The 27276-nt window shown below is 36.4% G+C and overlaps 2 protein-coding genes across 5 annotated transcripts in view; one reads left to right on the top strand and one right to left on the bottom strand.

The window, feature by feature from the left end:
• Positions 1 to 27276, bottom strand: part of LOC136811124 (uncharacterized) — a 164496-nt gene that overhangs the window by 28437 nt on the left and 108783 nt on the right. The gene's annotated exons all lie outside the window — the stretch shown is intronic.
• LOC136811109 (tight junction protein ZO-2-like) lies at positions 356 to 25067 on the top strand. Of its 4 annotated transcripts, none has more exons than XM_067067711.1 (23): positions 356 to 614; positions 11543 to 11587; positions 11847 to 11977; positions 12168 to 12264; positions 12396 to 13127; positions 13420 to 13618; positions 13869 to 14145; positions 14478 to 14628; positions 14822 to 14970; positions 15141 to 15463; positions 15895 to 15942; positions 16120 to 16215; positions 16378 to 16835; positions 17101 to 17237; positions 18560 to 18709; positions 19760 to 19901; positions 20167 to 20564; positions 20711 to 20900; positions 21058 to 21578; positions 22248 to 22441; positions 23008 to 23148; positions 23595 to 23705; positions 23965 to 25067. In XM_067067711.1, exons 1-22 carry the CDS (start codon positions 588 to 590, stop codon positions 23702 to 23704), a joined length of 4716 nt encoding a protein of 1571 aa, XP_066923812.1. In that variant the 5' UTR covers positions 356 to 587; the 3' UTR covers position 23705; positions 23965 to 25067. The 4 variants fall into 4 exon arrangements, with proteins under 4 accessions (XP_066923812.1, XP_066923814.1, XP_066923815.1 ...); XM_067067713.1 differs by having other exon boundaries at positions 477 to 614; positions 21058 to 21323; XM_067067714.1 differs by lacking the exon at positions 356 to 614 and adding an exon at positions 11000 to 11114 and having other exon boundaries at positions 21058 to 21323.

The raw sequence follows: 27276 nt of genomic DNA, 5'->3' as shown, positions 1-27276 counted from the left end.
ATTGAGAAAAGTGTTCATTTTTGTCTAAGGAGAGAAGCGATTCGAAAAACGGCATTATAACGGCAAAATTTCGACGGGGGTGAAATAAAAAAATTATCTCATATTCTTTAGACAAAATATAGTGACTGAGATATAAGAATTCAACTTTCAAGTACTCATAATAATCATCAGAATATATCTATATCTTTTAAAGGTCTATGATTTCTTCAGTTTGAAATAGAATTAGAAAATCTCAAAATAAGATAAAATGAAATTTAAGGTTGAGCCCCCGGAAATTTATCAAATTTTATTTTGAACCGCCATCTTTTACGCTTCGGTGGGTGTTTTTCATGAGCAATGTTTATTGATTTGCAAGAAAAATATGTTACATGTTTATGGAATATTTTATTCATGAATTTTGAAAGATAAAGGTTCTTTTAATATTTTTATAAATTGACCTACTCAATACCTACTTGGTTTATTTTTGTTCTTTTTACAGACTAAACTAAACATATTTCATGCCAGGGTTTCATGGCATAAATGATAAAAGATTGATCAGTCAACAACAGATTGGTTTTGGTACAAATTAGAGAATCCCTAAACACATCATGCCTGCTCCTACAGGCTATAATCAGGTATAGTTTTGTTAGTGAATTTATTTTTAGAGATGGCTTTTTCTGTTTTTGCTTAAAATGCAAAATTCTTTCATAAGAAAAGGCTGTGTTGTGAAAGGTTGTAAAAGGGTGTCATTATGATTCATATCACATCCTTTTGTTCTTCTTTTTTTTTGTAGAACTTGATTGAATGTTGAATTCTTGCCCTGAATATTTTACTTAAAAGAAGTTTCATGTTATGTTCTAAATTTGGTTTATATTTCAACGTATTTCAGTACCATCATACTTGGTGTGTTGTTGATGAAGCTTTTATGATGTCTGATGATTGAGTTTTTTACCACAGCCGGTCACAGCGCTACTATTTTATTTTTTGGAACCATTACAATGTTTTTGCTGCTGATTTTTGTAGTCAAAATGGTATTGCATCCTACATATGGTCTGTAAAAAATACAAAAGTCAAATAATACTTCTTCTGCAAGTCCAAATTTCCTGTGATATACTGACTTGTACTTGTTTCAAAAAAATGTCCCTTCTAGAGGGGGAGGTATTTTATTTGGCCTTTAATCGAGGAGGTGTTTTTTGGAAGTAATTCCGTACCCTGAGATCGGGTAACTTGCATCAGTGGAGGCTAACATGCATAGCCCTCAAATGAATGACCTGGCTGGTTAGCTGTTAGCACCTCAAACCAAGGATTTGCTGGGATTTGCAGTTCAAATCCCCGCTTGGACCCCCCGTTAAAACAATCGAAAGACTGTCTAAAAGTCCTAGATTACTGGGCTATCCACGTAAAATATAGACTCTTAAAGCCTATGCGACAAGAAAACTCTCCTTGCTCCTCAAGAAAGAATCAGTATATAATAATGGAGGTATAAAAAAAACAGGAGATGTATGCTATTGGTCAGTCATTTGATGGCTATGCAAGTTTCCCTCCACTGATGCAATTTACCCAACTTCACGGTCAGTAGCGGCCTGGCTTAAATTTCTTGGTGGTGCAAACTATGAAATTGGCGCCCCTGGTATTTTTGTCCTTATTTGCGCCCTCCATCATTAAGTGGAAATATTAAACTATCTTAACTTTTTCTACTTATCAGTACACAAAATTCCAAACATTAAACATGGCTACTTTCTCTTGGACTGGAGACAATTGGATTATCTTTGTAACGTGAGATGGTCTAACTTTACTCTCCATTAAAGATCAATGGCTGAAAGAGGCCCCAAGAATTCAGAAGTTGGGAGGAAGGGTTCTTCACGGGGGGGGGGGCAGCTGGGCAAAAGGACCGACGGGTATGTGCGGGTCCTAAGGGTACCTTTTCCAATATGTTTAAAATGCACTGTAAGGGTCGGAAAAACTAGAGATGCACTGTAAGGGTAGAAATTTCAGAAAATTCTTGAAAAATCTAGATATTTTGACCAAAAATGCTAGAATTTTGACCATTTTTTGCACGAAAGGGATCGAAAATTTGGGGGAAAATGCACTCTAAGGGTATGATTTTCACTGATTTTTGCTGCACTGTAAGAGTGCAATTTTAAAAGCCAATTTTTGGCCCGCACATGCCGTCAGTCCGCAAACCCAGTGCCCCCCCGGGGGTTCGTTATATTTTTGGCACCGCAGGCAAAAAATTTTGATGTAAGAAAGGTCAAACAGCCTAAAAGATCTTCTAAAACGGATAAAGTTAGTCAGTATAAGACCACAAAAACCACAGCGAGAATTAACAAGTTTTGATCATTTTGGCAATCTCTCATTTTGGGGGTAAGCATTCTCTTTAACCCTTGGTGGATACAAAACACTTCTCTTACTTCTGATTCAATATTGATAGAAGTTTTGAAAAAATTGAAGATAGAAAGGATGTAAAAGGGTAAAATAAAGCGCCGCAGGCGAAAAAAATTAACATTGTACTCATAGAAGGCCCTATAAACGTGCCGAAGGGCGCCAAATTGCCCAATTAAAAATGAACAAAATTTTGGCGTCCCCTTGAAAAGCTCTTTTGGCACCCCTCTCAGATCTTTCTGGGTGGTGCACTGCACACCCTGCACCCCCTGCCAGGCCGCGACTGTTCACGGTATGTTATCAGTTAGCATCAACACGCTAAGAGATTCCATTAAAACTATCATTTTTGTTGAATAGAAAAAAATAGAAAAACCTTTAGTTTTCTTGGACATTAATTTTGAAATTGGCAAAAGAAAAGTTTGGGTGGCACTCACTGTTTCATAACTAAAATTATAGGGTTAGTGTTTTTGTCACTTAGTCAATCAGCAACACTATTGTAAAAATTGGGATGGAACTGAAACAATTAGAGTAATAAGGAAGTTAGAATGTTTCTCAATTGGGAATGGCTTTTGAAAAAACTAATTCAACTTGTAAAGAAGGAAAAGTAAGTAGTTTTCACTGGATATAGACAGATAAACATTAGATTACACTACTTAATGGGATATCCAGTTGGTGCTAACTATACGTATATCAACTATATGTATATCAACCTATTGAAATCTTTAATAGTTAGTCACACTAGCGTCCCGCCAAAATGCATATCAAAGATTGATGCTGCAAAAGCGCTATATCGTTTACTTGACTCTCAAGCAAAAAAATGCACCGCAAAACTTCTAAAGGGATTCATGAAAAAATAACCCGGCGCTTTTTAATGAAATTAACATTTTCAAAAACTTTGAGAAATTGCCTAAAATTTGAGCCATAGATGAAAAAGTTTGAGCCAAGCCAACCTTGAAAACTAATTTGAAGATCAACTTCCCAAGAAATAGATCTACGGGGGAGGCGGAACCCACCTAGATCCGTGCACCGCCGGAAACAATGACCCATTTACATGTGCGGAATTATTTTTACTTTAGCGTATAAGCAAGGCCTTAAAAATCGAAACGCTGTCTCGGGAATTAAATGACAAAATTTGGTGGGTTGATATTTGGCTGCTGCACGTTCGCAATTGGTCATTTTGTCTCATTTTAAGTTTTCAAGTTTTAATTGATTGTCTTGGGATCTTGAATTTGATTCAGGTAACTCTCATCCTTGTTGTTGAAATACATCCTGTAGATGACTGATGTTGATTTTTCTGAAAGCTTAATTTCCTAGTGTGACTAACTATTTAACATTGATCTTGTCTTGACTATACTATCAAAATCAAGATCGAACTTGCGTAGTCAATTTCTGCTATGATTTCAACATTTTTTCCTAGAGGGGGGTAATATGTAAAAGCGTACATATTATAAAAGCTTATATTTTTTAGCTTGTACATACTTTTTGAATGGTCCCTAACTGAAGCTAAGAATGTTATTTTTAGAGTTTTTTACCTGTAAATTGCCAATTTATTCCCAGTAATGCTAGAGAAGTTTCACAAAAATTCCAAATTTTTGCTTTTGATTATATTGCATGGTGGATTTACCCTGGGTTTGCATCCTAACTAATGAATTTTCCCAAAAAGTTAAGAATATCTGTGATAAATTGAGAAAACACTATCGAGGAGAGTAAAGAGGGGCAGTTCCTGGATACAATTCGTGATTCCCTTCTATATCAACACGTGAATGAGCCAACACGTTGTCAAGGAACTAATGACCCCTCTATGATCGATTTGATCTTCACAGGTGAGGAGAATCAGAAATGTGACTTGTAATATCTAAGCCCACTACCGGCCCAATATTTTGCAAAGTATTTTTTTTTTACTTTAAAAAATCTTATATATACCGTTTGGAGGGGTGAAATAAGGGTAAAAAGTCGAAAATTTTCTTCGTCACCCAACCATGGTGGGCGACATATTTTTATGGCCCCCTCAATTCGATTTGCACGCCGGGGGCCATGTATTTGCTTGCTACACTGAGCGCAAAGTTAATCCAAAGCAATACCAATACGTCTTTGATGATGGCAATTATGCTCCAATGAAACAGTCTCTGCATCAATTGCAAGAGATGGCAAGAGAGATAACTCAATTTGATAGACGAAAAATCCATAGGCAATTTGGCAATCATTTGAAAACAAATTATTAGAGCTTAGAAATCAATTTGTTCCATTGAAAGAATTCGATTGTCAGAGTTTTAGGAGCAAGGGATCTATACCAATAGGAGATTATCTGCAAAGAAAAGTAAGTGAAAAAAATCTGGAGCTTTGTGTCCAGAGGAAAGAAGACGCAATCGGCTTACCTATGTTACATTGCGTAACAGGGTAAATCAAATGATGTCACAACCACATATACGAACGAAACATTTGCACTACTGCCAAAACAAAGCCAAAGGTCTTTTGGTCGCATGTAATAAGATGAAGAAAGCTGTGACAGGTGTTTCTTCACTTCTCGAGTCACCTAAAGACAAGTCACCTCTGCGTCACAAAGACCACGAAAAAGTGAGTGTTCTCCAAAAACAATTCTGAAGTGGAGAACAGAGCAACAGAACAAGATATTGTAGACATCATAACTAAAGATATGATGAGTATAAAGATAAAGGATTTAGATACATACAAATATTTTGGTCCTGATGAAATAGACCCAAGAATGTTGAAAGAACTTGTCAACAAAATTTCCAAGCCCCTTTCAAGGTTTATGAATAAGACACTGACTGAAGGGGTACTACCTGAGGATTAGAAGGTTGCTAACATTACTTCCATCTTTAAGAACAAGGGGGTGCATAACTTGGCTGTCAACTACAGACCAGTTTTAAAACATCTGTGGTTAGCAAACTAACTTAACCTTTTATTAGGCTCAAAATTCTCGGTATACCAACACTCGAATTTCGAAGGCAGTTTTGTGATATGGTACAAATTTACAACTTTTAGGATTCAACTATTAGGATGTATTCAGATAAACAAAAGATCTATTACTAAAGTAAAATATGTAGTATGTCAAAAGAAGTCAAAAATGTCTTCTGAGGAAAATTGCAGTGAAATATTGTGAACACAAAAGCAACTTTATTTAAAAAGTAAGTTTCTCAAAGTGTTTTACTGATGTTCTAACTTTCTAGTTCTAAATGCTCTAAAATGTCGAAATGTTCTGAGGAAAGGGAGATCTGTTGTCGAGCCATATTCTAACAAGGCAGGGAAACTTTTGCTGGTGGCTAAAAAGTGCACTCAGGGATCGAATTAGCGTATCGCATTTCGCAATTCGCGATGCGTTTTTGGATTACTTACAAGCTAAAAATTGAAAATTGATCCATTTTAGGATACAAAATCATGCTTATCAAAAAATTGCGATGCACTTTCTATCCCTTATTTCGATGCCTGGCACTTTATAGTGTTTTGTGATAAAAAGGCCAAGCTACCTATTGTTCCAGGTGGCCAAATCGCCAAATTGTTATTTGATTAAACTGAGGTGCACGCCAAAAGAAGTTCCGCTTGCAGAACAGCACCCGCTGTAAGCCCCCAAACGAGTCCAGGGCTGAGGCCTGGTGGGGGTTCAGGGGGCAAAGCCCCTGAGGAATTTGAGCTTTTCATGCCTAAAAGTTGATCAAAATTTGTAGAAAAAGAGCTTGAATTGCTGGTACTTCTAAGAAAGAAATGTGTAAAGTTAAATGAATCATGACCATGAGCAGTAGCGTGGTGGGTCGACTAAAATTTGGTCAAACTGGAAAGGCAATTTTAGAAGATTTTGATTTTGCAACCCCTTGGGTATTTTCTCTCTTTTTGGCCTAAAACTGCCATATCTTTAAGGTGTAAAAGAGCAACGGGGAACAGAAATTAGTAGTAAGAGGCGTCTTCTTGCACCTTTAGTATTTTGGCACCCCTTTGAAAAACCTCCACTGGGGGGCACTTGCCCCCCTGCCACCACTCTATTGACCATGAGCCATATTTTAGAAATCTAAAGTGAGTTGATTTATTAATTCAAATGATTTGAACACCTATTTTTTACACTCTTCGTTGTTATGAAATCGGGCATTAGAATGGTCGTGCTCCTCTCGTCTTGAAAAGTTTTGACTTACGTCAATATCTTACTTTATATCCGCTCCTTACGCCAATACGCCAAAAGTAATTACTGCCTCACGCCGAATGTATTCGGAGTACTGTGCACTAATTCCAGGCTGGCAATCGAGGCCTGTTTTCGATTGGTAAAATGACATGAGCTTGGTTTTTGGACCTACCTTGGAGGTCCTATAAATTAACCCATGTTCGTCCGTCCGTCCGTCTGTTACCAGCTTTTCTCAGGATTGGCTCATTAGTTTTTTCTAATTTCACAATGATGCAAAATGGCAATGCCCAAAACATGGTTGAGTCCAATTTTTGAGAAAAAAATTTTTCCGGCCGAAAATGCCGGAAATCGCCGTTTTTTCTGGATTTTCATTGGACTTTTTCCTTACGATTGGTTGTTTTTTCATTCAAAAACATTATTAATAGCAATGCCCACCATTAAGAATGTTTCAATTTTCAATAAAATTGATTTTTGAAGCCGGAACTATTCAAAAATCGCCGGAACAACCTGATTTCGCCGGAAGGACAGTATTTCTTGAATTTTTCGAGCTGTACTTTATATTTTTTTATGAAATTTTGCACACTGATGCAAAATGACAATACCTAAAATGTGACGGAGCCCAATTTTCGAAAAACATTTTTTTCCGGCCGAAAAGGCCGGAAATAGGCCGGAAAAACCAGTTTTTGACATTTTCTTGAATTTTCATCCTTATTTTTCTCTGACTTTTTGCAGAATGATGCGTATTCGCAATGCTCAAAAAATGACAGAGCCGGAAATTTCCGTTTTTGCAGATTGTTGTTGGATTTTTTCGTTTTATGTCTTTGTGTTTTTCAAACAAAAACATTATTTATAAGAATGTCCACGATTAAGCATGGTTCAATTTTCAATAAAACTGATTTTGGTACAGGAACTTTCTAAAAATCACCAGAACAGCCGAGAATCGCCGGATTTCATTAATTTCTCGAGTTGTTCTTGTTCTTTATTTTTTTATATTTTGACCAGTTATGTCCTATGTGTTTCATTGTTTCAATGTTCATTGATTAGTTTGATAACCAGGTAGGTCCATAAAAGTATCACTTGTTAGCATATCAGTTAAGGTATGTATACACCTTTTTTCCGATTTTTTGTCAAAAAAAAATTTTTCAGTCAAAGTGGAAGAAAAGTTACTGGATTTCATTTTGGTAAAATCGTGATCTTAAAATCTTTTTTAGATCTAGAGTTATAACCATTTAAATTTCAAAACAAAGTTCGTCTTATGATGGATTATTTACTCAAATAATTGTCTCTTTCGGAAACAACAAAGACAAAAGAGAGAATTCAGCTGATGTTTATTCTCACCTCTATTGAATAGTAATATTTTTGACACATTTCACTGATTACTCAAATTAACAGCAATCATCTCGTTAAAAATTTCAAATTGATGTAGAAAAAAACGAAATTTTACCACACCATACTAGTTTTAACGAGGTTAAAGTCACCCATAGCATTTAGCTATGAACTTAATTTTTTTTTTATATTTTCTGCAAAGAATTGAACTAAAAAAATGTCTTAGGATTTTTTTTCTAATCGAGTTAAAGCTTCACAATTTCAGGTTAAGTGGAAAAAACTCGAGAAATGAATGATTTTTTTCCAAATTATAACAATTTTTAAGTTTTCTCGAGTTAAAGTCGATCCAAAAAAAAATCCTAAGAAATTTTTTTGGTTCAATCTATTGGGAACATAGTATCGAAATTATTTTTTCATATTTCAAAAGCTATGGGTGACTTTAACTTCTTTGAAGTAGGTAAGGTTAAAATTCTTAAGATTTTAATTATATCCTGCCCAGTTTTTTAAATTCAGCTGAAACTTTTACCATTAGAAAGAGAATATTATTGGCTTTCAGAAAATATATACTTTTGATGTATAAAAATTTGTTGTTCTAAAGATATGATCAATTAAAGAGAATGTGTCAAGGAAGGTGAACACATACCTTAAAGCTATGGATAGTTAAATTTTCTCTTTCTTTTTAAACATTTTAAAAGAGAGTCCGCTTTTTCCGTAGGCCACAACACCTTTCGTCAGCTGCCCTGAGAATTGATGATTATGGTAAGCTTAATGTTGACACAAAATTATAGGACTGCTTAGTGCTTTTGAGCCTCATTGTCTTATAAAAAGAGTGCTTAGTATTGTTCTTCCTCAAATAGGATTTTAAGTGTCAGATTGTGGTTAATAGTGTAGGCCAATGGTGCACTGATTTTCACAACTTTTTTAGCAAAAAGCATGATATTTGGTACAGAAGCACTTGGTGTTGTGATTCACTTGACAAGCGAAGGAACCTTTGCAGATCAACCATGTAGGGTGAAATTGATACCTTGCTCTGAGATGAGAGGTTTAGATAGTTTAGAGGTTTGGTTGCTAACACTTGTCATACTCGACCATGCAAGGATGTACCATCCTTTTGAGTCATTTGAGTATAGCAACACCAGCAGCTTTGTGTTGCGAACATGACCTCACAGTGTGATTTCCCTATTGCCTAGGATACGGAATACTGACTGGTTTTGATAGGGCCTTTTCCATTTATCAGAAGGATCTCTCTCCCAGTAATCACAGATACAAAAGTTTTTTGAAAATGAAGTTCTCAGATCACCAAGTCTACTAGCAAAGGAAAAAAACATATATTGGTTGCCAAATTTGAGGTTGGCATCTCCAGAAAAATTCAGCCAGACCACTACCTGTCCAACTCTTTAACATTTTTACTAAATATTTTGTTTGTTTATTTTTGAAATTGAGACTAGAATTGTACTTAAAATAACAGCATGATTTAAGTGGGTTGTAGACTCTTGTTTTTTTTTAAATCACATCTATTTTCATTTCTTCTGTAATAATAAGACTCACTAAAAATCCATTACAAGTTGTATACAATCAAGTCTACACTTTAATTATTTTCACTCAAATGCTTTTTGAAAAGATACAATTATTTATTTTCACTCTTTTTAAAGAAGGTTTTATTTAACTTTTCTATTTCAATTTCAACTATTTTCTCTTTTTGTTATTCATTGATTCAAGACCTCATGTTTTATGCAAACATTTGAGCAGCTTCATTCTAGTAGAGGATATTCTTCTTTCATTTAGAAAAATAAATACTATATCTTTGAACTCTTACTAAATTCTTTTGGTGAGTTACTGTCATGGAAGGTTTTCCATAGTTTTCAGATGGTCTCTCCTCTAAATGTATCTTAACTTTTGTGCGTTGATTTTTTCCTTGATATTTCTAATAGTTCCATTCACTGATTTGCAGTGATTCCATCCTCTTTGAAAGGCTTATTTAGCATTCCTCCGTTACACTACAATCTCTATGAAAGATCACAAATCATAAAAAAATGAATGAAATAAAAAATGTTTTTTGAATAATTTGTCAAGTAGACTAGAGAGAATTTTAGCTTATTGTTTTATTGTGATTGTGTGAACTGTAAGTTTTATAACGTCTTAAAACATTCTGAAATAGGATTACAAAAAATTTGTGTTGAGGGCCATCTTTGTATTTTCAAAATCGTTGTGTATATATGGTTTGTATACTTTTGAATTGACACTTTGATTTGAATTTGAGAAAAATATTGTACAGTATCTCCCTTAATCTACTGCTTGTTGACGATTTGTTTATCTACAGTGTTGTATTACAAACTCAGATTGAGAGAGAGAGGTAGAGAGTGATGAAAAATGTGTATTGTTGTGTTTTGTTTTGTTAAAGGTAATTTGTATTGATCTCGAGGAAGCTCGTGTAACATTTCTTATTGTCATGGTTGTACAGTTTATTATTACTCATAAGGTTGGCCTTTCTGTTGCTTTTCTTATGTCTTCCTAGTATCAAATGGGAACGAAGAGGGGTTTGTTTGAAACAGTAATAATATCTGATAATATTGTGCTTTATGATTTTTTATTTGTATTATGGTTAGTACTTTGCTGAATTCATTTATTTAGAGAGGGTATCATTTCAAGAGCTATCATACCTTTTTATTGCATTTCCACAATTCCTGTATACACGGTATTAAAGTAATTATAATCTTTCTCATTGTATATTTGACAAAAATGCATGACATCAGAGGTAGCATTTCCACTATGGGATGCGTCATTAAGTTTATATAATTGATTTCATTCAATGCCGATCTAGTTACCATGGAAACTTGTGTCTTATTAAATGCTGTAATGGTGTATTTAAAGTGACATGCTACTAATAACTCTATCTCTCCATCGTTTTTTCCATAATTAAAATGTTAAATGACAGGGAAAGTAGTGTATTTTATTGGCACAGTTAATATCTAATTTTTTTACAATGAGCTGTGTGAATAGAAGTATTTTGTTTTCTCTGCAAGACTTTATTGACTTATTTTTGTTAAAGAAAAATTGTTACCATGCCTTTACGAGAAAAAGGTGTTTTCTAATTTATTTTGTATCTCTGGGTTTTTCTTATCATTCGCCGGTGGTTCAGACTTTGTTTTCTTATCCATTTTATTCAACATTGATCTTTTTTGTTATACAGTCTGAAATTTTAATAAACATAATAAAATCAAAGGTGGCAGAAACAAAAAATACATATAGATTTATTTGTTGTTGATGAAAAATGACTGTGACAGTTAAACCACCCTCGGTACGTAGAATGTTACGGTAAAATTGATTTTTTACAACTGGCGTTTTTGAAGATTATATATTACTGTATTTGACAACTTTCAGCAAGTATAATTTTGATGCTTAAAGACTCTGATCGAAGCACCAAGACCTTTTGTTAGTTTCTGTACAGCATACGTACACATATATGTCTTACAGAGGATATTTTTAAACAGTGTCAAAATATACTCCCAATTCAATGTAATATGATCTAAAGTAGTAAAAAGTGATTCTATTTGCATTGACTATTATTGTATCAATGGCAGATATAGTATCAAGCTCCAATTACAGCAGCATTGTTTGTCATATGCAAATAAACTGCTTTGGAACATTAAAATTTGAATAAGTGGTATTAATTATAATTGAGGTCGATCAATTAAACTGACTGACTCATATTTATTGCTTTTGTAGGGTCCAGAGGATGGTTGGGAAATAATACAAGCCATACTAGAAAAGGTAAAGTACCTATCTGTTTATTTATCTTAAGATAAGAGTTTATGTTTTTCTTGGTCAATCTTTGATGGATATGTTTATTAGGTAGGGACTGTAATTCAAATGCACAGAAAACAATGTGATTTGCTTGGGAAAATTTCTCTGCTTTCAAAAAAACAGTTTTAAATTATAAATCGATCAATTTATATTTTGACAAAACACCTAGGTCTTCTTTAGTTTTGAATGCATTTAATGTGATAAGTTATAAATACTGTGATTTCAGGCAAATTCACGTCAAGGTTTTGGACTTGCCATCACAGGAGGTGCTGAAAACCCGAACCATGTCAACGGAGATACATCTATCCTTGTCACTGACGTTGTTGATAAAAGTCCTGCTGCATTTGCCGCTGTTAGGTAAGCTAATGCCGATAGTTATGTGTCGATGAAGATTTTTAAACTTATATAAAGATCTATCTTCTTTACAGTGTGTTTTAAATATCAAGTTGTAGAACATTGTAGTAATTGCCAGGTTGTCTGAGAGCAGTTCAAACTAATGTAATGTCTTGATAATTAATCTACATTTTACCTTACATCAATTTTCCAGGAAAGATGACATAATCATTTCTGTCAACGGTAAACCAGCAGTCACACACAAAGACACAGTCAATGCATTGAAAACTGCTGGCCTTCAAGCGATATTGGTAAGTGCGCCGGTCTCTATCCTTGTAGAATTTTAGTAACGGATATGATATGAGATTCCATCCTTTGAGGAAATTATAATGTAGATGTTAAGTGATAATGGACTAATTTTCGTTTACTTTTTCAATCTTAGCAAATCAAACGAGCGGCACCAAAGAAAGCTGTCAACAATGTGCCCAAGGAAGGATCCAAGGATTCACCCAAAGAAGGCGGTGACAGAGGGCGTGGTCGCAAGAAGCCACGTGATATGGAAAGTGAAAGTAAAGAGAAAAAAAGCAGTCGTAGCAGAAGTCGAAACAGGGAGGGAGAAGAAAACGGTGAAAAGAAACGAAGCAGGAGTCGATCTCGAGGTCGTGGTGAAGGCGAGGACGGAGAAAAGCCACGCAGAAGTCGCAGCAAACACCGTGAGGATGGAGAGGAAGGGGGTGACAAACCGAGGAGAAGTCGAAGCAAACATAGAGGTGAAGATGGCGAAGATGGTGACAAACCCAGACGAAGCCGCAGTAAGCACCGAGGTGAGGGCGAAGAGGGTGGTGATAAACCCAAAAGAAGTAGAAGTCGTGCTCGAGGAGAGGGCGAAGAAGGCGGAGAGGATAAGAAGAGCAGATCAAGAAGTAAATCACGAAGCCGAGATGATTTGACCAGATCTAAAAGCAGAGAATCTTTGAATCCCAAGAGTAGAAGTAAAAGTAAAGAGAATTTGAGTGGGTTGCCGAAAGGATCAGAATCGATCGAAGTTGTATTGGATAGAGGAGACAGAGGTTATGGTTTCTCGCTTGGCATTCAATTCTTTTTACGTGACTTCGCACCTGACAGTCCTGCCGCCAAGAATGCTGAATTGGAAAAGGGAGATATCCTTCTTGCTGTAAGTTTCCGTCTTTTTTACCGAAATTGTATGTTTAGTTAAAGCTGTGTACAGTTTTTGGTTTTAATATCATGAAATGTCAATAGTGACTTTAATAATACAGTGGGGTCTCCATAACTCGAACACGCACGACGACGAGGAGCACGAATTTATTCCAGCTAAGGAAACTCGAGATATTAAGAAAGGTTTATAAGGCATTTCTTACTGAAGGGACCAGCAAACTTTTTTCTAGTGAGGAGGTATTCGAGTTAAAGAGACCCCACTTTAACAGTCTAATAATTTCATGTAACAGATCAACGACAAGGAATTGCAAGAGCTGAAACTGGCCGACTGTATCAACTTGATAAAAGAATCGACACAATCAGTCAAATTGAAGGTGGTCAAGAAACCTAAAGAGGAAAAGAAAGAGGAAAGTCCTGTTGCTGCACTCAAACAATCCAAACCAACTCGACCCGCTGAAGCACCCGAAACCGAAGTTGTCACACAAAAACGTAATTTCTATTTCATGCTTATACAAAATAAATAGATCATATTTTGTGTTCTAGAATGGCTAGATATGAATAAGGCATTATGGTACTTGGTAGCTTTGAAGACACAGGCCAATCCTCATTCTCTATCTAATTACTTTTGACAAATCAGGCTTCAAGTAGTTGTTTCTTTTTTGGACAGATTTTATGGGATAGTTTAATAGTTTTTTTCTGATGTGAAATCTATCATCGATCATTTGTTCTTTTCACTCAGCGAAAGATGATTCAGATGAGACAGACGCTTCAACCAAAGATCGACATCACCACAAACACAAGCGTGAAAAGTCACGTGATCGAGAACCACGTGACAAGACGCGCGACCAATCACCACCCAGGGATCCACACAATGACACTAAAGACTCATGGGCGGCCGCCTCACCCGCTGAAAAACAACGCTATCAATCTCAACCTAACCAAGAGGTTGAAAACATGGACGCTAAAATTGAACGACTCAAAGTTGGACGCAAATTCGAACGCAGACTCTCTGAAATGTAAGAATTAATAAAAATTCATCGAACAATTAGTACAACAGGAAGTCACTTTAACAAATGAGTTAGAATTGGATAACAAGGGCTAAAATTACAGTAGTAGTAATTCTAACATTGAGATTTTGTGGAATTTCGAGGAATTTTCTTTGACATTTTCTTTGCAGATCTCGTAATATAGATTTATTTTTCGACGCTCTAAATGACAGATTTATTTCACTGTTCATGTTGTGCACAGGAAGAACATTGTTCAATAAAGCATTTCAAATAATCAGAAAATTTCTTTCTTTTTGTATAACCTTTATTTTTTATCATTATTTCCGCTTTTTTTGCTACAGGCCGAACGCTCGAGTTATCTCCTTCCACAAGACAGGCAGTGTTGGTATTCAGGTTGCCGGAGGAAATGCTGTCGGTATTTTTGTGGCTGCCATTCGGCCTGATAGCGCCGCAGCACAAGAAGGACTCAAGACTGGCGATCAAATTATTATGGTGAGTGACATTGAATGAACTAAAAATTTTCTTGTCTAGTTTTCATGACTTATACGCAATTCAGTGTGAGATAGAAGCAGTCATTTTAAGGCATATTAGATGTTGTTATGACTTATCGTCCTAAAAGACTAGCTACCAAAAATATATTTCTGACTGTTGATTCTAAATTTCAGTTCATATTTTCGTTATTCAGTGCAATGAGATAGACTTTAGCGATATCACCAGGGAAGAAGCTGTTCTCATTTTGTTGGCCTTACCAGACGATGTTTCGCTGGTCGTGGAATCCAAAAAAGAAGTTTTTGAGGCCGTAAAGAAAGACTTGGGAGACAATTTCTTTATCAGGTAATCCTTGGTGATTCACTTTGTAATTGTGATTTTCGGGATAAACTATATTTGTAATTTCATGATTAACAATTTTGTCATCAATGTCAGGTTATTATTCACTTTCACGAGTTGGTAAAAGCACCTCCATCGACTGTTAATCTTAATCTAACCCTGTCAATATCCAATAGGACAAACTTTGATCATATGGATAAAGCTAACCAAAACGAATTAGTCTTCCAAAAGGCTGAAATCTTCAACGTTCGAGACACTATGTACCAAGGTTTGATTGGCTATTGGCAAGCACAGCGTGTTGGTAAAAGTGGTACCATGCTTGAGCGCGGTGTGTTACCCAACAAATCTAGAGCTGAACAGCTTGCCATCGCACAGAAGACTGAGGACAAACAGGCCAACACTCCTGGACGATCGAAAGTGAAGAGACGTGGTTCGACCGGTGGTACTTTGAAAAGACACAAGTTTGTCTCGCAGGACCGTCTAGATGAATCGTCTTTCGGTAAGTTTCTTTACATATTTTGGATTTTTAACGAATCGTGAATATAACGGTACTCAAGTATTTTCTCATAATAGATATACCAGCTCAATGATCTCAGAATTTTTAATCCGCATTTTTTGCTGTTCATGCTAATTTTTCAATTTTATGATGTCATTAGTATTCGTTAATCGTTACTAAGTGAATGTCTTAAAATTATGAGTAATAAAGACGTGCAAATTACTTTTTTTGAATAACTTCTTTTGCAATACATTAACCTTACTGATACTTCCGTACGTCTAAGTTGCATTCCTACCATACTCTACTTTTCCTCCTTTTTCGTACTTCTGTTATAACAGTGAGAATTTTAGACACCTCAAACTTCTGTACTATGGCAAATTTTTACGTGTCTTTCATATCTTAATTTAACATTCCGCACATTTCATCGTTTTCAGCGGAAGGTGTACAAGTACCTGCTTACGAACGCGTCGTCCTGAAAGTTGGTAAGCATCCTCTTATTAGCCTGCGTTCTACCCTTATTCTTAAGGAAAGATCCTTTCCTTTTTATATAAAAAAATTCCAAAACATAAATGCCTTTTATTCATTGACCTAAAAAAAACCATGAAAATCTCTTTATAGTATTCACGAAATTTTATCGACTCATTTTCTTTGCATTACAGCTGACTTTATGCGCCCAGTAGTCGTTTTGGGTGCGTTGGCAGATTTGGTTAGATACAAATTGCTGGAAGAAATGCCCGATCGATTTGACGTTCCAAGTAAGTAATTTTATCCTTATTCAAATGTTTATAAATCCCTGCGTTGAAAACGTACAAAATTGGCTTATTTGTTTGATCAATTCCTTAGAATTTCATTTATTTTACTTTGCCACTAGTGTTTTTGTAAAGAATTTTTATAACTGTACCAATTCATCATTTCAGCACCCATGGACGTCGGCCGACACGACGATCGACCCTACGCCGATACCATCAAAATCTCCGAAATTCGAAACGTCATCGCCAAAAACAAACACTGTCTGTTAGACATCACTCCAGAAGGAATCGAAATGTTGACGCATGCTCAGTTGTGTCCCATTGTTGTCTTATTGAAGAGTCCTTCCAGAGGCGTCGTCAGAGACATGCGCGCTTCTCTTGTCAAAGAATTGATGACGTCACCAACAGGAGTACCAGGCTTCCATGGTGACCCGTTAGCACCTAAACAAGTGAAACGCGTCTTCTCGAACGCCAAGAAACTCGAAGAATTTTACCCCCACACTTTCACGGCCAAGATCAATACTCACATTGCAGGAGGAGATGCATTGAGCCGAGAGTTTTACATTAAATTGAAGGAAATCATTTTCACACAGCAAGCACAATCTGCTTGGATGCCCGAAGAAAAGGTATGGTTCAAATCTTTTTGCAGAAAACGATAGTCTTTTAAGAGGCTGACATTTCTGATTATTGTAGCTTTTTATGACGAACAATCTTGGTCAGCCAAGTCCTGTTTTTTTTGTTTGTCCGTCTCAACCAAATTTCATTCTTGGCAAAGTTTAAAAAGAGACAAAATTTGATAATGTATTAAGAATCTGACCTGACTTCTCATCTTCAAATCCATTCACTGCGTAGCAGAACAAAAACATAATTTTTCTTTCTCTTTTATTTTAGCCATCAGAAGTGATGGACGACATGGTGTTCCACCCACCCAACTACATGTCCTATTTGTCCGGCGCCGACAGTGACACGGAAGGTGAAAGTACGACGTCATCGCCCGTCCTCGCACGAAAACATTACGAAGATGAAAGGTTGGTGATCATTGTTATCTGAATTCTTCTTCGATAGAAACTTTCTGTATCTTCAATAAATCCTATTGATTTGAATTTCTCTAGTTTTTGAAATGTACTGTTTTTGATGATATACAAAGTGCATCTTCTACTGATACACGCGTTAGTTTCTCTTTTATAATAATATATACTTTATAAGAATATTAATGATGAATAGCCTAAGAATACCGTAAGAATATTTCAGGATTAATTTCCCCAAAAACTTAAGAATATTTATGATGAGCGTGCAAAGCTAAATTATAAAATAAATATTCGAATTTTTTTGAAATTTCTTTTATGTATGCTGTGTATAAGCAAGCTTACGATAAAAGATACATGGTATCCTTTCATGTCATTGTTAAAACTCTAGAATATATTTGAGAATATTTCTTCCCTGTGAGTCTAGGTAATGTTCTAGTTGGTGAGTTGGGGAGTTGGGGAGTTGCTAGTTTCGAGTTGGGATGTTCGTAAAACTTTACGGCGACCGAAAATTTTCTAATTTAAACTAATGTAGCCCAAAAGTATAAATTTCAAATTAGCCAGTACCAAACATATTATTGACTTTAAGATCATGAAAATGGTAAGGTGCTGGCTAGCAAAGCCAAAATACTTAGTACTGTTATGTCATTGTCATAATGCTGACAACATGACACGTTCTTGTAAAAATATTGACAAAATCTTTAAATACAATGATTGTCAAACAAATTCCCCAAAAAATATTGATCATACTGCAAGTGATGCTTATTGTATAAAAGGATATAAGTTGACAGTCATCTTAGCCTCAAAAAATTCGTAGAGATAGCTTATAGAGCTAGAAAAATAATGACACTTTCTTTTGTCATTTTATCATTGGAATTGACACTTTTTAATAAAAATTTTGATCACATTATAAAATACAATGGTTCTAAAGTCACTTTAATCAAGAATTATATACTCAATGTGATGCAGGAAATATAAATGGATATGAATTGACAGTAGAAAATAGCTTTCCATGATCTCAGCGCACGTGTTTAAGGCAAATAAGCATATTACAGGTGGTATATGTATTATACGTATTATATGTGTTATATTACTCTCATATTACATTTACTTTCAAAATCGTACTTTTCATGTATGTTATTCTTTTTCGGTAGCCGGTAATTTTTTAACTCCCCAACTCGAAACTAGCAACTCCCCAACTCGCGACTAGCAACTCCCTAACTCGCGACTAGAATAGTTTCCAAACTCCTTCCCTGTGGATCTTACAAATGTCTAAAGAATCAGCAATAACCCTGCTCTGTACGTAACTTTTCTTTCATACGCAGTCCACTTCCATCACCGACGGATGAGCAGCCAGCGTTCAACGCACCACCACCAGAACCAGTGCAACCGAAAGAGGAGACCAAAGAACGACGCTCAAAACATCACCATCATCGTCACCGATCGCACGACGACGACGATGAGTCACCCGACAGGTAAGCCTATATCTTTTTTTCGTCGTTGTTGTTGGTTTTTCGGACCTACCCCGGTGGAGGTCCTATAAATTAGCCTCTGTTCGTCCGTTCGTTCGATCGTTACCAACTTTTCTCGAGATTGGCTCATTTTTTTTTTTTTGACTTTTTGCACAATGATGCAAAATGGCAATGCCTAAAATGTGACGGAGCCCGATTTTCGAAAAAATATATAATTGGGCAAATTTGGGCCAAAAACTGCCTAAAAATAGGGTTTTTTGGACTTTGTGCAAAATCCTGTCATTACTTTTTTCTGATTTTTTGCACAATGATGCAAAATGACAATACCTAAAATGTGGCCAAAAACATTATTGATAACAATGCTCACCATCAAGCATGATTCAATTGTCAATAAAACTGATTTTTGCGACCAGAACTTTCTATTTATTTTTTCCCTACAACCCTTCCCTGTCCTCCCATCTTAACAATCAATGATGAATTTATTGCGTTATGCATTTTCGCTAAACACTATATTTTCTGACTGGTTTTTTTCATTTTTCTCCTCGCATTGCTATCCAACTTTCATCATCAGGAAAAGCCTGCCCTTCGTTTATCGTGTTAATAATTATGATAGGTGGAATGGTTTCCTTTGCTTCAGCGTTTTCAAATATCGCTTTGATTTAACATAGCTAGATAGTAACTCGGATAAGTTTATTACCAAGTAGATATTCAGAATAAAACTAACATCAAAATGAAATGGAAACTTACCATGGAACATTCGTCACATGTCATGGATGTGAACCACTTTTAAAACAGTTTTCAAATAACAACAGTTTCAACAATAAACTAAAAAAAGCTCCCTGCTTGATCAAAAATGCACCAAAGCTCTACTGTGATCAACTCGAAAAAAGCTAGAGTTTTAGTGAACAGCTTAGCTGAGATTTTCATTATGATTTTAGGATGTAAGAGGATCAAAGTAAAACTGTAAAAGACTTTAAACTCTTTGTGTCTTATTTGCGAAAAAGTTTCTTTGTTTGTTTAATCTTGACGTTTCTTATTTTCCCCTCTTTACAGAGAGAGTCGCCGCAACAGACACGACAAGAAGAAGAAGAGCCGTTCGCGCTCACAGTCACGTGATCGAGTGGAAGAGAGGCGTCACCATAGCGACGACGAAACAGAGGATCAACCGCCATCATTCAAACCTGACCAACCACCGGTAAGTGAACATTGTTGCTTTCTTCCGTAACCTCTCTAATGATTTGTGAACTTCTTGAACCGTCCTTTCTCAAACACGGTGGAAATCTCTATCTTTGAGGAAATTTCCAAACCTATCCCTTTTCAGTTTTGTTAGGCATTTCATCACCTAAGGCTCGAAAACCGACATCTCTGTCTTTTAAACTCAGCAGAATTCAAAGGATCGATCTTTATCGATTTCGATACTAAACTTTTTTTATAACTTCTAACCATTTTCTTCCTCTTAGTATCGTGAGCCTCCACAACCCGAATATCGAGAAGACCCACCATATCGTGAGGATCCACCATATCGCGAGGATCCACCATATCGCGAGGACCCTCCGTATCGCGAGCCTCCGCGAAACGACGACGACTATCGCAACGATTACCGAAGTCCACCGAGAAACGACTATCGTGACGAGTACGACTACCGAGCACCTCCTCCACAAAGTCGAGACGATTACCGACAACCACCACCACCTGTAGACAACCGACTGAATTCGTCGAGATACGACAGTGGCGACGTTGACGAAGATTTGCCAGTACTGAGAGATCCTAAATATGAGATGCCACAACCGATACCCGACTCCCCACCGTCGCGACGACCACCAGAAGTGCGACCCAAGCCAGCTGCTAATGCTGTTAAGTAAGTCGTTAAATTTCCAAACTTTAAGACGGCGGAATAATGTAAGAAATTCTTAATGTAAACTAAACGTTTGTGAGAAAAGTAAAAACAAAACAAAAGAGACGCTTATAGACTCCTTTGCTTACATATTTTTTTATTCTTTCCAGGGTGTTCCCGAATGAATTCAAGAAAGATCTTCGCAAAGTCCCCAACCATGAAGACGAAGAAAATGATTTACCACCCTACCGCCCTCCGCCACCACCCGAAAAAGATGTGCCAGAAAAAGTGCTTACATTACAAGAACGAATGAGCAAGTTCCAGCAAAAGGTTGTCACCTCTAACGCACCACCACCAAAGGTACAGATCAGTCACTTTAAATATTTGTTAGATTTAAGAAATTAACGATTATAACCGTTTTGGCAGCAGAAAGAAGCTTAATCCGGTTTAAGTGGTATCTTTATTAATCTGAATGAAAAATTTCGGAATGTTAGTTGACCCACTTCTTTTCTTTAAGCGTGCGCCAGAAGCGGATGATGAGCCACCACCACCAGCCCGCCCAGCCGCCCCACGCAATTACATCATCGATTCACGATACCGTGGCCAACCCCAGCAATCACCTCAACGTGACCATTATGCACAAAACAGCTACAAACCGTCTGCTCAATTTCCCGAGGTCAAGCGCGTAAATCCCAAACCTCAAGTCGTAGACGAGCCGTACAACAACGTTCGCAACACGTACGAGCAAGAATCGGAGCCTCCATCACGTCCAAAACATCCCGGGTATGAATACGTCAAGCCGTTCAAAAACGTACAGGAGCCCGCCTCCCCTACGCATGACTATGACTACCCTCGGAATGACTATGATCAACCGCGTGCCACGGAGGAGCCCCACTACAGGAACCCTCCTTCGTCCAGAAACGATGGGTACCGGGTACCTCCCACTTACAGAGGCAACTCTTATGACGACGAGTACTACCCACCTTACCAAGTACCCGCTAACCCTTCCACTGCACGCAACGGGCATGACTCTACAGGGTACTTACATCGTACTACTACTAATTCTTATAATACGCACATCCTCTATTCACTCCACTAACATAATTGAACGTTTCTTTTACCTCCATCTGCCAATCTGATAAATAAGTTGAGCTCCGATAAGTAATACTCTCAGGGGATCGGTGTAAAATGGTACTACTAAGCCGTGTTCTTCTTATCCGGAGTACTACTTGTCAAGATTCAGGATTTAGCCCCCTCATTACAGCAATGATACTTATCTTATTTTTTTTAACAATTAATTTCTATCTCTAATTCCTAGCGGTTATAACTAACTGACTTTGGGTAACATTTTTCTCTGGAGAAGTAACCTAACATCTGCCATACGGCTATCGGCTACCATCGACCTATTATTAAAAGAAGCTTTCTCGAATCTCAATTAAAAATAATAGATTGGCAGATCAAGGTTCCGTTCAATATAACTAATTTGTCACATCACCTACACAACTATGCACGCATGTATGCACTGTACTGTGCTTGTAACTGCAATACAATGACAAAGACATCTAACTTGACAACATGACTTGACTTTACAGAACGTTTTTTGGCGCCGCAATTTTAACTAAATAGTATTGACCCACTTCTAAACTGCACGTAGTAAATATCCAATATCTTTCGTCGATTAAACTTTCTTCTATTCTTGTTTTTCAGTGGTGAAGACGAACCGAAAGTCATCGCCACAGCTCGTGGTGTATTCGATCATCGAGGTGGTCTCCTGGAGTCCGCTGAAACGAACGTCAGTATCTACATTCCTGCCGGTGCGCTTCCCGATGGAAAGAAACAAGAAATCTACTTCAAAGTGTGCCAAGACAGCAAATACATGCCCCCACTTGATTCCAATAGTGGTAAGTATTGTTATATGCACGTCTTTCGAAAATGAGCAACGAGATAGTGTTGTTAGGTTAGTGTCATTTATTGCACCAAAGCTGCTAACGATGTTGTCCTTACTGAGTTTATGTATGTGTGTTTTTCTGCGACGAAGACGGTAAGGTTCTAGATCCGGACCAACTGAGGACGACGGTAAATCAGCACTTTTACCGTCCTCGATTTTGCGGGGCAGAACTGCGGACTATTCCAAATCGCTTCAGTCATTTTACCGTCCTCTAAAGTGCAAATATACATAAACTCGCTATTGTATGCCAGGCTGCAGTATTTGTTTCGAATCTAAACAGCTGCACACTTATCCCCCCTTCTTTTCAAAACATGGATTCTCTGGCAAAGTTGCTAAAAGAATTTTTTTTTAAAATGACAAGAGAGCGAATATTTGAATTTTTTGGTCACATATCCATGGAATTGGACAAAATGGGTTCTGAACTAAGATCATCTCAGTAAAGGCAACCCCGATATTAAGGATACATTCCGACTCACTGGTTTATCAAATAGTGTAAATGTTCCTTAATCTTTTTGACAGGTGAAACTCTTCTCAGCCCGTTGGTTATGTGCGGTCCACATGGTTTGAAATTCCGTAAACCAATCGAGTTACGATTACCACACAAAGGGGCAAGCAACGACAGCATGGCCTTCTCACTCAAATCATCAGACAGTCCAGTTGGTAAGTCTCGACACTTGGATACACTATTTGCTTTCATTATTCTGGCTCAATAGAGGTCGTGTCTTTTGTGATACTTTCAAACATTTTTTACCTTTCCCGAAACTGATATCACTCTGGTATAAAGGACTCATTTGATGATTTGATTGGTTTATCTTTTTGAAACCTGTTTGATTCTCTACGTGATATTGCTAAAGAAAGTTAGAACATCATCGATAACATCAGAACATACGCTTTGCAAAGTTGAATGTTCGAGCCCATGCCGGGCCCATTATCAAAGATATCAAAATGGTACCAGATGCTTGTTGTTCAGCAATAAGAAAATGCAGAATAAGAAATCACGGGAAAGGAGTAGCGCCCTTTCTCAGCCTCGGATAAACAGCTAAGGGAAAGGAACCTTCGATCGCAAATTTTGATAATTGATAGTTGGTTTTATTTTATTTTCGTAGGACACCCAGGACAATGGAAGAACGTCAGACTGGGTGCCAAAGATTTAGACTCGGGACGCGCCTATCAAGTCACTGAGGACACTGTCTCTGTGCTAGTTGATCATTTCTAAGGTAGGTAAAGTCCGTTGCAGGAAAACACTAATCAAAGGAAGAATTTCTTTCCAAACCCGACGCTTTTCTTCTTTTGGAGGGATTGATTAATTCCAGACTTTAACCAGATTCACGAATCTTATCATTTATCAACCGAAAATTTAAATCGTATGATAATTTCAAGACTATCTGTGGAAAATACTTTAACCTGGGTGTATTGGCTACTAAAACCAGGTTCTAAATCGAGTCTTACTAATGTTGCTAAATTGTTGTTTTATAGGATACTAGCTGGTGGCGCACTATGAAAGAAAAATGAAAAAGAATTTTCCTTGTTATTTTTCTTTGCTCGCTTTATACGCCCTGTTATTGAAAGGGTGTTGGGGGCGTGGCATGACACAAGGGGTCAAGTGCTGGCCCTTCCGCTGAGTTGAAATGATTTGACCAAGTTGTGAAAATCTGAAAACAGATAATTAGTACAAGAGTGTCACGTGGGAATTATGCACACGACAAAAAGATAAAATTGAATGATAATGGTTTGTTATTTTACATAAACTACGAAGATAAAATAAACTTTACAACAGACATATCTACTTGACTGAACATCGTGTCCGGAAAAAAGGAGGAGATCAAAACGCGTTGAAATATTTTGTATGACTTATATTTTTGCGGAGGTTTTATTTTTTTTTTTGCATTTGTTTTGAGTTTCTCCTTCTTTCCAGGCACCCTGAACAAAAAGAAAAAATTTTTTGATTGCTTTTAATAATAATGATAATATTGGAAAAAGATTTTTTGTGAATATACAGGAGTGATTTTATTTTTTATACCTCATTATTTGTTATATTTCGGTGCTTTTTTTCAGTTTGTTTTTTATATCGAATCATATGTGTATACTATATTTCTTTTATTAACCTTTAATTTTATTAACCTTATATATTTGAATGAATCTCTCAGGATTCATTTTTTGCATACATCACATCATCAAAAATCATGTGATCTTAGTTTCAGTAAAACTTACTTTTCGATTACTTTTAACCGATAGGTTCTCAAGAGTTATCAGTGTCTTTTAACATTTAAAGTAGCAATCTAAAATAATTCGGTAGTAAGCTTTCACCTTATTCCAACCTAGTTTTTCCAACCCTTATTGTTTATACAAATATTTTATGTACCATTTTTTTGTTTTTCTATAGATTAAATTGATTTTTTTTGTTTTTCTTAATTCTTATTTGTTATAACTCAATTTTTGATACAGAATCGCACAATCAAATTGTATGTACGTTATATTATTATAATTTTTAATGGTTATAGCTTTGGGTAATTTGTCCCTTTTATTCGGCTTTTTCATCTATAAACATTTGGATAATACCATATCATACCTATATTTTACATCGCAAGTTTCCTTATTATTTCTTGTTTTCTTAACTTCAGTTGAGTTAGAATCTGAGAATGTCCGTGTGTGTACCTTATCGGGGAAAACTTCGTCGGGGAAAAGTGACGAAATTTTGGACAAGTGACGAATATTTTCCCCGACGAAAATTTTCCCCGGCCTTAATGCGTTTACCAACTACCAGCAAGTGACGAATTTTTCCCCGATAAGGTATGTCCCAAAACTTCAGGGCAGCCTGGAGACTTCAAAAATGGTTGGTGATTTGGCACACTTGTTTCTTGGGTGAATATCTGGGGGTGTTCTTTCATTTTTCAAAAAATTTGATTTTTGGGGCCAGGGGACTAGTCAAAGCGAGTAATTCCTACTCTGGTGGATAAATGTCTTTGAAGTTTTCCTTGAACAAGTCATTATCATTGATTGTAAGGAGATCATATATAAATCGAAATGTTTTTCCAAAACGTCGAGCTTTCTGAAGGTTTTCCTTCAAACTTTTGACCCATTTCGATTTAAAGTGATACAAAAATAGATTTGCCATGAAAGGTGCAGAATCCGACCACATAGGAATTCCTATCACTTGACGGAAAACATGTGCTCTTAAAGTAAAATAGCAATTTCCCATGAGATAGGACAAACCTTCCTTAAAAAGATCTTTGGAAAATGTTAAGCTAGCCTTGTCTTCTTCTGAAATCCATCTAGCACCAGATGAAGAAAGGGAAAGCATTGTTGACACCTCCTTGGAAACAAAAGTCACATATCTCATTCATCACTCTCGATAACTCTGCGTGAGGGATTTTGGTGTACAAAGTGGAAAAGTCAAATGTGGACATTGATCTAAACGATCCACGCTTATTCAGCTTTTTAATACACTCGATGACTTCAGTGTTATTTTGAATTACCCAGAAAGCTTTCACGCTAGAATAAGAATAAGACTTGGCATTGTAGGTTTAAACCTGCCTAAAAAATAGTTTAAAGATTTTCGTTAGGGCCTTTGAAAGTTATAAGCATAACGTTTATAAGCATACGAAGGCTCAGATTTGTAGAATTCCTAATAAGCATGTATGTCAGCCTGAAATATTTTTCAAGTTGTCATTTTTATCTGTTTAAAAAGGTTTGGTATAGGTCAATTGAAAAAAAGACTTTCCACGGTTTCCTACATTCCGATTCCACTGCTCCCAAAATCTGAAAACATTTTTACAAAATTTCTGAAATTTCACTAAAAACTTGGCTCGAGGTGAATCATAAGCATATAATAAGCATAAACTATGCCTGGATGTTTTGAGAACTTAAGCATACACGAGCCTGACCAAGGGGCATACACTTGCTTATAAAATATAAACATGTACTAAGTAACCGAAAGTATACTTGCCATTCGTTTTGGTTTTTTTCCATCTCGTATTCTTTCAGTTCGGATTATATGCACTTAAAACTTACCCTGAGTATCAGAGGTTAAGTTTTCAAAGAATATATTAACCTCTGAAGACCAATAATAGAAATTTTATCGCGCATGTGTCAATCTAATCACTGTAGAAAGAATCAAAGATGAAGAACAAATAGTACCTTATTAATGTCTAGCAGACTGTATCAGTATGCAGTTTACTATTTACGAATTCCCCAGAAACCCCTAAGTGTAATTGAAGTGAGTTTCTTTCGAAAGAAATCTTTTACATGATCCCCAAATGTATAACAGTAATTACTAAACTATTAATTATGGAAATGTCACTTTAATTGAATCGAAATAATAGACAGACTTTATGTTACAATTCTCTATCACTGACTCTTTTTAAAAAGCATTGATGACCTTTTTTAGTTGTGTTTTCAACGACGGGAATAAAAATATCAACTTTGAACTTCATCCAAGATCTTGGATGGTCGTCATGGTTACTTTTGTCTTCGCTGATTGCGCGCTGAATAGAATCTCGATTCGTCGGCACAGCGTCGATATATGATTTCGACCTGTGCTTTTCACGGTACTAAAAACTAGCATTGAAATCGAAAACGTTCATTGTTATAATTTGTTAGTTTGTTTTGCTACAATCGGGCTTTGAATAATCTGAAGCTACTGAAGTTAAGCTACGTTCGATGTTGAAACTAATGAGGAGAATGTAACCTTGCCAGTCCAAGGAACTGCGATGGCGTATACTTTAAGCGAAAATCTTACGTGTTTTGTTGACTTATTCTCGCTACGTTCGCAAATAGTCTCTCATACAG

Source organism: Clytia hemisphaerica, unplaced genomic scaffold, assembly GCF_902728285.1.
Source record: "Clytia hemisphaerica strain Z4C2 unplaced genomic scaffold, Clytia hemisphaerica genome assembly, whole genome shotgun sequence".
Lineage (NCBI taxonomy): Eukaryota > Metazoa > Cnidaria > Hydrozoa > Leptothecata > Clytiidae > Clytia > Clytia hemisphaerica.
Note: the sequence above shows the minus strand (reverse complement) of the source record. Positions and strands in the feature narration are given on the sequence as shown.